Source organism: Chiloscyllium plagiosum, unplaced genomic scaffold (genome assembly GCF_037043375.1).
Source record: "Chiloscyllium plagiosum isolate Xiang-an unplaced genomic scaffold, Cpla_swu_hap1 HiC_scaffold_5, whole genome shotgun sequence".
Lineage (NCBI taxonomy): Eukaryota > Metazoa > Chordata > Chondrichthyes > Orectolobiformes > Hemiscylliidae > Chiloscyllium > Chiloscyllium plagiosum.
Genome location: NW_028270143.1, coordinates 5,628,345 through 5,640,815, shown reverse-complemented (window position 1 = coordinate 5,640,815; position 12,471 = coordinate 5,628,345). Strand labels below are relative to the sequence as shown.

The window sequence follows — 12,471 nt, the reverse complement described above, 5'->3', positions numbered from 1 at the left end:
TGCATCCAGAGAGAATTCATCAGAATCCTTGTGGGCGTGCCAAATTTCCTTAGCCTCCTGAGGAAGTAGACATTGCTGCACTTTCATCAACATAGGAGAACAAGGACAGATTTAAGAGGGGACTTGAGCTAAATTTGGTTTGTGTTAGGGGCCCTGTTGATAGCAGGGTAAGTGGGAGAGGGGTGGTTGGGTGGCAACCCCACTTTAGCAGTCTGTGGGAACCAGGTGCCACATCTTTAAGTGATAAGCTAAATTGGTTGTTGCAGGAATAGCATGCACTATTACAGTGGCTGGTTGACCCCAGGAATTGCCAGTTGAAGGGCCAATGACTCAGTTAACTCAGTGGCGCCAGTGGAAGCAGTGGTCACTTCTGGAACTGCACATGGAGGAAGTGACACTGAAGCACACCACCCTCCCAATGAAATAAGTGCCTTCAGGGATGTAAGTGAACCAGTGCTCTTGCTTTGGTGTCTCCATTGCCACTGGGGCTGACCCCAAAAAACAAAGTGTTATTAAAAAGAAAGACCCTGCTTCAAGTTAGCTCAGAGACTATCTTGGATTAGCTTGCATTTTCCTCACAAGACGGAAAGTCCAACAATGCCAGAGGGTGGGGAGGGGGAAGAGGCTTTTCATTCTCCACCATTGACAACAGATGGTTCATAATCCATTGCCATTTTACAGGCCCCACCACAAACCGACCAATCCCCACACGACTGATAAAATTCCACCCTTTGTGATCTTTAGACAAAATGTCACATAAACCCTTCCTACTGTAGATGATGATCCAGATTTATAATGACAATTAGCAAAACCTCATGTACTTTATTGTGTATGTATTTATGGAAATATAAATAAGGCATTCCGTAACCAAATAAAATCTGTTGGTACTGACTTTAATTAAAGTTACAGCTAAACAATTACATAAAGTGAGGCAAAATTTATACCCTAAATTACATTGACTAATAAAGCATTTATTCTTCTAGCTGAGTATTAAGAAAAAGCTGGACAACACGCTGGAAGGCAAGGCTCTTTCCTTGGGCAATTTCATGAATAGATACTGTGTGTATAAAGGCACACTCTGATCCATAGGGAATAAGAGCTTGATTATAGCAATGGTCTAAAGCAAAAATGATGAGAGTTATTGGAGGTACAATCATATCTTACCCAACATCAAATGAACTTAATGTCCGAATCTGCACAATCTAGTTCATTTCCAAACTGCTGCAGGCACTTGCTTTCTCTCAATTCCTGAACAATATGCTAAGTATTTCTGTCATTAAATGGCACATGCAGGAAAGGCAGATACAAACCTTCGGGCCCATTGGTCCTCTTGCACCTGGTAATCCCATTAATCCTTGATCACCCATTTCACCCTTAAGTTAGAAAACAGAAATTACTCATTGTAATTAACACTAAATTGCTGGATCATAATGACACAAACAGCCTGGACTATATTTCTAAGTAATTTCAATGTAACAAAGTAGAATCATATCATAGAATCATAGACTTTTACAGTGCAGAACAAAGCCATTGACCCATTATGCCTTTACCAGCTCCTGAAAGAGCTACCCAGATAGTCCCATTCTTTTTTTCTAAAAAGAATCTTCAAGTCTTATGATGACAGTGGGAGTAATGGGTCTTGATTTCCAGAATGCAATCCTGGTGAGTCGTAACATAAGAAAGAAGATCCTCTGCCCATGGACCCTGCATTGGTGCGTGGGATGCATCTTCTTCCATCTAGATCCATGTATCCATTCCATCTGTCCTTTGGGGTGACCTGGTGCTGCAGGATTTGCTCATTCTGTTCCTGGTGCAGTAGGGGGTGGTGATCCTTCTCCTCTCCATTTCATCAGAGTTGGAAAATGGAGCTTTAGCGAAGATTAGCAACAAGGAGGGGGATCTGAATGTGTCTGAGGCGCAAGAAAGTGAAGTGCCTTTAAAGAAGATGGCAATCACTTGACAAGGGGTGAAAGCACTCTCCAATAGAAGAAATGATTTAAACATCAGCCTCTCGTGATCCTAAGTGCAACTGATCAAAGCCTTCTCAAATTGTCAGTTTCAGTTAAAAAGCACTTCCTGCTGTACTTCCCCCAGTGACTCTGGCAAGGTACAGATACCATGTGGGCTGTTGGGAAAGAAGGAACTAACAGTTTGCAAGGATCCAAGTTGTCTTTTTAATTTCCTACATTGCTTTCTTGTCAGATTCATTGAAGTTACCCACAGGGCTTGAAACTATTTTCAGGGGGACTTCCTTATCCTACAAACAATAAAATCTGTCTCTGTCTGGTTAGGAAGTTCCTGTATGGTATGATTACATTTTGTTTTGTAAATATAGTGATCTTTTAAAAAAGAACCTGCCCAAAATGGATGCCTGTAATAGAAACAGCAATGCATTATTTGAAATGAATTTGGTTCTGTAATTGTTAATATGTTGTTTCTTATTGATCACACTACTTCTTCCTACCCTCTCAAATCTAAATTACTGTGCCACTGGTTTGATGATTAGCAGTGCTACTCTGTCAAGTAAGTGACAGAGTCCATGTATAACAATTGTTATCATTCTCTGTACTCAGTATAGTGAGAAAAGTAGTTTCTTCATGACTTCAGCGTATATTATCTGCAATAACGAAAACTTGACAATGATCCAATTCCTGCCTTAACTCTCACGATTTCATTGAATCACAGATATTTACAGTACAAAAACAAGCCATTCAGTCCATTGCCTCTATGCCGACCAACAAGCAGTTATCCATTATCCATAATAATGCTGTGATTGAAACCAATCCCACATTCCATTCATGGTCAGCAAGATCAGGCACTTCCAAGCACAAATCCAAAATAGTTTCGGCCTTTACCATTGTGGCAGGAAGTGAAATCCAAACCCTAATACTTTTGGCTGAAATAACGTCTCGCAAATTACTCTCTAATCCTTCTATTAAATACTTTAAATCTTTGGCTGAGCTTTTTGGCCTCCCACCTAACAGAATGAGGTTCTTTTAATCCACTCCAATTAGGTACCTCATAAATTTGCATACAATTAAATCTCTCCTCAACCTCTTATTTTCCAAAGAAAACAACCCCAACCTATCTGAGCTTTGCTCATAGCTAAAAATTCTTCTTTCTGAGTAGAATCCTTGTAAATCTGCTCTTTACCTTCTCTGGTGAGGACAACCTTCCTCTAACATGGTGATCAGAACTGTATGTGGCACAATATTCTACTTGTTGTCTTGCCAGTGTTTTATATATTTCTGGCACCGCTTTTCTGCTTTTATATGCTATGTCTCAGCTAATAGAGTCATAGAGATGTACAGCATGGAAACAGACCCTTCGGTCCAACCCGTCCATGCCGACCAGATATCCCAACCCAATCTAGTCCCACCTGCCAGCACCCAGCCCATATCCCTCCAAACCCTTCCTATTCATATGCCCATCCAAATACCTCTTAAATGTTGCAATTGTACCAGCCTCCACCACATCCTCTGGCAGCTCATTCCATATACGTATCACCCTCTGCGTGAAAAAGTTGACCCTTAGGTCTCTTTTATATCTTTCCCCTCTCACCCCAAACCTATGCCCTCTAGTTCTGGACTCCTTGATCCAAGGGAAAAGACTTTGTCTATTTATTCTATCCATGCCCCTCAGAATTTTATAAACCTCTATAAGGTCACCCCTCAGCATCTGACACTCCAGGGAAAACAGCCCCAGCCTATTCAACCTCTCCCTATAGCTCAAATCCTCCAACCCTGGCAACATCCTTGTAAATCTTTTCTGAACCCTTTCAAGTTTTGCAGCATCATTTAGATAGGAAGGAGACCAAAATTACACGCAATATTCCAACAGTAGCATAACCAATGTCCTGTACAGCCGCAACATGACCTCCCAACTCCTGTACTCAATACTCTGACCAATAAAGGAAAGCATACCAAACACCTTCTTCACTATCCTATCTACCTGCGACTCCACTTTCAAGGAGCTATGAACCTGCACTCCAAGGTCTCTTTGTTCAGCAACACTCCCTAGGACCTTACCATTAAGTGTATAAGTCCTGCTAAGATTTGCTTTCCCAAATGCAGCACCTCGCATTTATCTGAATTAAACTCCATCTGCCACTTCTCAGCCCATTGGCCCATCTGGTCCAGATCCTGTTGTAATCTGAGGTAATCCTCTTCGCTGTCCACTACATTTCATGTGTACCATTTTATCTGCTTGTTTGGCTACCATCAGGAATCTATGGAGTAGTACTCTAAGGTCTCTGCACATTTCTCAGCATTCTCGTATTTACTATATGTGTTTCCTAGCTTCATGGCCCTCGTAAATGCAATACCTTTCATTTCTCCCATTTCAGACATCTCTATTGACCTGACAAGTCCATTGATATTTCCTTGGAAGTCTACAGATGACATGACTAATTTTTAAACCATCTGAAAACTCTTAATCACATCCTTATACTTAAGATTGAATCATTAATATATAATATTGAAAATCAAGATATTTCATTCTGTATCCTGGGAATCCCACTGGAAAGGAGCCTTCCCGTCAAAGAAACATCCAGTAATCATTATTTTTTATTTCCTTTCCTGAGGCAATTTTGGATCCAAATTATCACTTTTCCTTGGATTCTGTAGGTTTTCACTTTTCTAATTAATCCTCATGAAGAGCCTTGTTCAAATTCATATAGAGTACATCACGGGCTATTCTCAACAATCCTCCTTGTTACCTCCTCAAAATATTTCAGTCAATTTAACTAGACAAAACCATTCCTGTTCTCGATTAATCATGTCTTTCTAAAGGATGATTGATTCTATCCCTCAGAAGTTAACCAATAGTTTGTCCATTGATGAGACTGGGCTGATTGACCTCCAATTATCCTTCGCCCCTTCTTTTACATAACACTCCAAATGTTCTGGCACCTTGCCCATCGCAGAGAGGATTGAAAAATGATGGTCAGGGTTTCTATCATTTCCACCCTAGGTTTAAGCAGCAGAATGCATTTGAAAAGTGTCAATGTAATTGTGTTGCACTGCCTTTGACCACTAATGGATCAGAGCACTGAAACACTTCACTAATTAAACATTAAACTTCAAACAAGTTCCCACACAGTCCAAAATTTATTTTGAAGTCAGCAGTTTGCTAAAAAGACATTGAAGTTCTATATATTAGCTAAGCAATATTTTTTGTTATTGGCCATTACTTAATTCATTTATGGGATTTACTATTGAAGTAGCAAATAGATTACTAGACACTAAAGCCACCAAAGGGTGTAGGGACAAAGAGGGAGTATGGTGTTAAAACACAGGATCAGCCATGATCGCATTGAATGTTGCGGCAGGGTCAATGGACCAAATGGCCTAATTCTGCTCCCATTTTCTAAGTTTCTATGATAAAGGTAATCTCAACATTCTGTCTGGCATTCATAAACTGGAAGCAGTTGGATATGTTTTAAAAGAAGACACTCTATGTCTGTGATAAATGAAACTGAGAGTGTGGAAAATGAACGCCTCTTACCTTGGGCCCAATTGGTCCTGGGGAGCCTGCTGGCCCTGGCAGTCCATAGGGGCCTGGTAACCCTGTTCTCCCCTTCAAAAGAAATGTTAAATAATTAGTCAGATTTCTGTATTTGAAACAGAGTCAAGGAAAAAAAATGTCATGCAAAAAGCTGTGAGTGCGCATCATCCACTTTGAATGAACTTTGAATTATCAATAGTTAAGAATTGATTGTGTGAGCATTTTGTGTTACTAAGCAGCGAATGCATCAAACTAAGTGAAAATATTTGTAACCAACCTATTCAGACATATTATGACACACCTCTGGGGCAGGTGGGATTTGACCTGGGCCACCTTGTCCAGATGTAGCAACATTACCATTGTACCATAAAAGCCCCATTATGCCAAGTGTGATATTGTTGTAAAAAGTCAGCAATTCATGCCCGTTAGCTGTGAGGTAAACAGAACACAGAACCATACTGCTAATTCAAACAAACATATGTTAGGAAATATCATGGTAAAACCATATCATGTTCCATCAAATTATATGTACATTACACTGTAATGTAATCTAATCTAAAAAAAATCTAAAATATTTTGAATATTGTGTCCAGTTTTGATCATTAAAACACATGGAAGTTATTCAACACTGAAAAGGGTGCAGACAAAGCCACAAGGCTGGTTCCTAGAAACTCTTTTTTTTAAAAGAAATGCTTTTCTTTTAGTAAAGAGGCAGTTGTACTGAGTTCTGTGAAGTGATTTTTGTCCCGGGGCTGAGCGAGTTTTATTGCTGTATCTTGCCAAGCTCGCCACATTAGTTACCATTTCAGCCCTCCCGGTGAGAATCATGTCTGATTTCTGCCCCACCTTACCACGTGCCATTCCCGGAGCAACTCATCGCTCAGCGGAGACCTTTCCTAAGGCAAAAGTGAGGACTGCAGATGCTGGAAATCAGAGTCTAGATTAGACTGGTGCTGAGAAAGCACAGCAGGTCAGGCAGCATCCAAGGAACAGCAAAAGCCCTTCATCAGGAATCGGGGATCTTCCCTAAGGCCAGCATGCAGCTACGCCATCTTCCAGAGCCCAAGTGGCACCTATAGGATGGTTGGCATCTGAAAGTTGTGCTGCCTGGCTGTGGAAGGAGTCAGGAGAGATGGCAGAGAATGGTGCCACATTTCTCCGAGATGGACCTGGACGTCCCTTGTAGAAGGGATGGTTGAGATGAGATGAATCCTCTTTAGAAAGGACCGGCAGGTGTGGCCATGCCTGCCAGTCCATGCCAGCCTGGGTGGAGATTGCCACCCAAGTGAGTGCCATTTCCAGACTGAGAAGCACTGAGCAGCAGTGCAGGTAGGTCAATATCCTTCTCAGCTTTACCAGGTAAAACTCTACTCTCTGTCCTCACCTCCCATCAACCTTCATGCTCTGACACTCCCTCTGTTACATGTAACATCTTCCCTTACTCACTCTGGTAACCCCCTCCTCATCCTCCCATACCACTAACTTGCGTCTTATTCATTCAATCACTTTATGCCATTAAGAAGAAGACATCCCACAATAGGGCAGAGTGGCATTCGGACAGGGTGGTGGGGTGCTGGGTATCTGTGTCCTGACCCCCTCTGAGGAAAAGATACTCGCTCTAGCAGAATGGACAGGGACTGCTCTTGATGGGATGTGGAAACATCAATATCCTCATGCCTGAGTAAGTAACATTTGTCAGCCCCTGCAATGGACACATTAACCAGGCGTCACCCACCATACTAACCAGTGGCCATTGCGCCTTCTGCCTTTTGTGTCTTAGAGGTGGATTTGTGCTCCCAAGAAACAGCCTGTCTCCCACAGAGGAAATGTCCTCGACCTCCCGAGAGACAAACACATTGGAAGGTCCGTCTTGTAGACTGCTGCTAGTTGGAGCGCTGTCAGAGAGCAGGTACCTACTCAGACCCGAGCAGGACTAAGCCCTGTGTGTCCAGGAGCACAGGGAAGAGCAGCAATAGGCAGACACCCAGGAGACATGGGTCCTCAGCGCGGAGGAGCTGGAGCAATGCAGCCAGTCCTGCCACCGTCTGGCTCATGGATAGGTTGGTAGCTGCCACCCTCAGGGAACCCTGGAGAGTCAATAGTACCTGCATGCCACCAGCCCATTCACTCATCCTCAGGACCAATATTGGGGCAAAAGGGGGAGGTCGAAGCCTTGACACTAATCCAGGTGCACCCCTCCCCAGTAACTTGGCAATGTCACGAGGCATCCAGCTGGACAAGGAGGGCCCCCCGATAGTCTCCAATCTCTGTGGAGGTGACCAAGCCCTCCACCTCCATGCTGCTAAGCCCTCCCACCCCTGCCCCAGCCGTTGGTCATTCCAGACGAGGAGATTAACTTTCCTTGGGCAAGAAGATCTTTGGCATGTCTGACCTGTCCAAACTCCAGCACCCCCCACACACAACTTCTCCAGCCTCACCGGGGTCTTCCTGACCAAACATTCACAGCAGGATCCCTCCAACTCATCTACAGAGCAGGTGGGATCGAGGGAAGGCAAAGCAAGACCAATGGCATGTGGGTACAATTGCTGGCAATGTTATATAAGCAGTTTGCCTTCTACACATCGCTTCACACACAATGCTACGTAAATGTTTCGTTTCAATTTTATTTGTGTTTTATGTTCATGTGGTCATGTCTCTGTTGGCTCTAAATGCTCCTTTGTACCCTGGCAGTATCACACTTTGGGTATTAACGAGGCACACTGGTTGGGGCTATATGATGAGCACTAAATATATCAATGTGGGAGCTGGGTAATAATGTGTGTGCATGGCATTGGCTCAGTCTGCCATCTTATTCACCCACCTCCTCATCATTGCCCACAGTTTGGTTGGCAGTGTACACAGGAGTCTAGAATGAAGGACAGTAATAATAGTAACAGTAGTAACAGGGAGGTGTAACACACTGATGATCAATGCAGTAGCATGGCCAGGGAGTGTGTGGACCCTACATGCCTCTGTCGCTAAGGTATCACGTGTTCAGGCCAATGTTGTTTCCATGTGAGTGCCCAATGGCTGGTTGTAGATACAGGCCCCTCCCTTACAAATTGATTCACTTACCCTAGCCACTGCAAGACCCTCTGCGGCCTCTCTCCACAACATTGTGTTCTGTCCATGTTCATCACGATTGCAGCGACAGTGAGTGGATTTTTATTTGCCAGTGACTTTCAGCCTTGGTGTTCACACTTTGCTGAGGCATCCACCATCAGCCCCTCCTTTCTAGATGCCATTCTGTCAACACCACAGACTTCACACATCTCCAGGTCATCACCTTGTACATATGCCTGCAACTGCCTATCTATCACCCCCATTTCCCCCAGCCCCTCTTCCTTTCTGCAAATGGAAGTGACAGCATGACTGTGGCCCACCCTTTCAACCAGACCTGTCAGTGTCTGCCCTCATATGCCCAGACCCCTGGCTGGGGGATATATGTATCGAGAGTGTGATTAGATTACTTACAGTGTGGAAACAGGCCCTTCGGCCCAACCAGTCCACACCGACCCACCGAAGCGCAACCCACCCATACCCCTACATTTACCCAACACTACGGGCAATTTAGCATGGCCAATTCACCTGACCTGCACATCTTTGGACTGTGGGAGGAAACCGGAGCACCCGGAGGAAACCCACGCAGACATGGGGAGAATGTGCAAACTCCACACAGTCAGTCACCTGAGTCGGGAATTGAACCCGGGTCTCTGGTGCTATGAGGCAGCAGTGCTAACCACTGTGCCACCGTGCCGCCCATTGCCACCGTGCCGCCCGTGTGGTGCTGGAAAAGCACAGGAGGTCAGGCATCCGAGGAGCAGGAGAATTGACAGTTCGGGCAAAAGCCCTTCATCAGGAATGGGGGGAGGTGGAGAGATAAATGGGTGGGGGGTGGGGCTGGGGGAAGGTAGCTGAGAGTGTGATAGGTGGATGGAGGTGGGGGTAAAGGTGATAGGTCGGAGGGTGATGAAGATAGGTGGGAAGGAAGATGGGCAGGTGGGACAGGTCCTGAGGACAGTGCTGAGCTGGAAGGTTGGAACTGGAATAAGGTGAGGGGAGGGGAAATGAGGAAACTGGCAAAATCAACATTGATACTATGGGCTTGGAGGGTCCTGAGGCAGAAGATGAAGCATTTGTCCTCCAGGCGTCAGGTGGTAAGGAAGTGGAGAAGGCCCAGGACCTGCATGTCCTCGGCGGAGTGGAAGAGGGAGTTGAAGTGTTTGGCCATGGGGCTGTGGTGCTGGCTGATGGTCTCTGAAGCACTCTGCGAGTAGGTGTCCTGTCTTCCCAATGTAGAGGAGACCGCATCGGGAGCAACGGATACAGCAAATGACATGTGTGGAAGTGCAGGTGGAACTTTGATGGATGTGGAAGGCTCCTTTAAGGCTTTGGACGGAGGTGAGGGAGGAGGTGTGGGCACAGGTTTTGCAATTCCTGAGGTGACAGGGGAAGGTGCTGGAAGGGGAGAGTGGATTGTTGGGGGGGGGGGGGGGTGTGGAACAGACGAGGTAGTCACGGAGGGAATGGTCTTTATGGAAAGCGGATAGAGGTGTGGAGGAAAATATATCTCTGGTGGTGGGGTCCATTTGTAGGTGGTGGAAATGGCGGAGGATGATGCAATGTATGCGGAGGTTGACGGGATGGAAGGTGAGAACCGGGGGCATCCTGTCGTTGTTGCGGTTGGAGGAGTGTGGTTCAAGCGCAGTGGTGCGGGAAGTGGATGAGATGTGCTGGAGGGCCTTGGGCCTCCTCTATCGCCATTCCCTTCCCACCTGCGCCTGGAGGAAGAATGCCTCATCTTCCACCTCGGGACCCTCCAACCCCAGGGCATCAATGTGGATTTCACCAGTTTCCTCATTTCCCCTCCCCCCCACCTTATCCCAGTTCCAACTTTCCAGTCAGCACCACCCTCATGACCTGTCCTACCTGTCCATCTTGCTTCCCACTCCACCCTCCCCTCCGACCTATCACCATTATCCCCACCTCCATCCACTTATTGCACTGTCAGCTACCTTCCTTCCAGCCCCAACTCCCCTCCCATTTATCTCTCCAACCCTGAGGCATCCAGTCTCATTCCTGATGAAGGGCTCCTGCCTGAAACGTCCATTTTCCTGCTCCACGATGCTGTCTGACCTGCTGTGCTTTTCCAGCACCACACTCTCAACTCTAATCTCCAGCATCTGCAGTACTCATTTTTGCCTGGTGGATATATGTGTCCAATGGCACCAAGGTGTACACCTGGACTAGTCCTGATGGAGGCAAAGGGCTGACTGTGATTGGCTCCCAGGAGCACTGAGGCACAGGCCCCCTCAGCAACACCATCCCGACTGGATGCCTAACCACAGCCAAAGCCCAGGACCGGTAGGAGGGACTGCTGTTGATTGGCTGTGCTGGACTGCCCTGACTGACTGATGTCCCCATGGACTTTGCGGTAGACTTCTCCCTTTAGATTTTTGGGCATCTTGATCTGCTTGCGGTGGATGCACCATGCTTGGTGTGAACGCTGAGGCCACATGATATGGATACTTGGGTGACATGGCACACTGATGTACGCTCCCCTGACTGTGGACTACTGCACAATATGGTCTCCTGCTTTATTGTATGACTGTACCAACTGCCAATGCAAGACAAGGCAGGGCAAGGCAAGGCATTCTTGCTATTAGAATGCCAGTCAGCACTAGGTGAATGTGTGCGGAGAGAGATTGTTCACTGTGTAATGGGTTCCTGTCCCTGTGTGATGCCTACAACCAACACATTGTTGGTGTTCACTGCTAGACCAGCCTGTCCTTTGATGTCATGCTGCCCAGTGCATTGGAAAATGCCAGGATGTTGACAATGGATCCGTGCAAGTGGAGCACTGATACCCATGATAGATGGATACATGTTGCAGGTGGCTCTGCAGTTTGGCTGTGGAGGTTGTTCGAAGGAGATGGTGTGTTGAACCCACAATGAGCTCACTCCTATTTCCATGTTGGGTTTTCCTAACAGCTAGGAGAAAGTGAGGACTGCAGATGCTGGATTCTCCTGCTTCTCGGATGCTGCCTGGCAGCTCATTCCTGAAGAAGGGCTTATGCCCGAAACGTCGATTCTCCTGCTCCTCGGATGCTGTCTGGCCTGCTGTGCTTTTCCAGCGTCACACTTTCCTAACAGCTAGTTTGTCTGGTGAGCTTGATAAGATCCCATCCCTTGGCAAGACATTTCACAATGACATGCCAATTGGTAGCTCAATGGTGTCTAGAGAGAATATCACCTCACACTTGAGAAAACAGTGTACAAGGTACATTGTGATGATCTGGATATCAGGATGGGCCTCACTGACCATCTCACCATAGCTCACATCACTCAGAGGATGCGATGTATCTGCCACTTAAGGTTGATCAATTGTTCTTTCATTCAATAAATCCTACAAAATGATGCCTCGCCAATTTTCAAAATGAGCAGCATTAATAATTGAAAGTCCTGTGTTCCACACTGCTTCATAATTTAAGAGGAGGATGGGGGTAATAATTTCAGCAGCGTTGGTGATTGCATCAATGCATCATCAGGTATAATTTATCTCAGATCATTTTTAATTTCCAGTAATCGATGGACCACAAAGATGCTGAAAAGTTCACTGTTGACCTTGGCCATACTCACTTTTCTTCCCGGCCTTCCAATTTCTCCCTAAAAGAGGCAGAAACACACTTGGTTCATACACACTTGTTGCTCTGAATTTGCAAAGTGATGTCTGTCACAATGTACATTCCAGAAGGCTGAGCATAGCAAGCTCAGTCAAAACATATGTCGCGATACTTACATGCTCGCCTTTTGGTCCCCTAATCCCTGGAATTCCTGGTGGACCCTATCAAATAAAAAAAAGGGCATCAGGTCGTGCTGATTAATTTCCAGATATGCAGGAAATGTGAAATACAACCACCTGTCTGTTTAACCTGTCCAGCTCAATTAGTTTAATCTATTTAAAAT

At 45.6% G+C, this 12,471-nt stretch overlaps 1 protein-coding gene across 5 annotated transcripts in view; it reads right to left on the bottom strand.

Annotated features, from left to right (window-relative positions):
- The window catches only part of colq (collagen-like tail subunit (single strand of homotrimer) of asymmetric acetylcholinesterase), a 125,575-nt gene that overhangs the window by 62,940 nt on the left and 50,164 nt on the right, over positions 1 to 12,471 (bottom strand). For all 5 annotated transcript variants that reach the window (XM_087986940.1, XM_043689504.2, XM_087986938.1 and 2 more), the window contains 4 exons: positions 12,305 to 12,349; positions 12,145 to 12,171; positions 5,506 to 5,577; positions 1,311 to 1,373 (listed from right to left, as the gene is read on the bottom strand). In XM_087986940.1, coding sequence (XP_087843066.1) covers positions 1,311 to 1,373; positions 5,506 to 5,577; positions 12,145 to 12,171; positions 12,305 to 12,349 — 207 coding nt within the window. The remainder of the gene's footprint in view (positions 1 to 1,310; positions 1,374 to 5,505; positions 5,578 to 12,144; positions 12,172 to 12,304; positions 12,350 to 12,471) is intronic.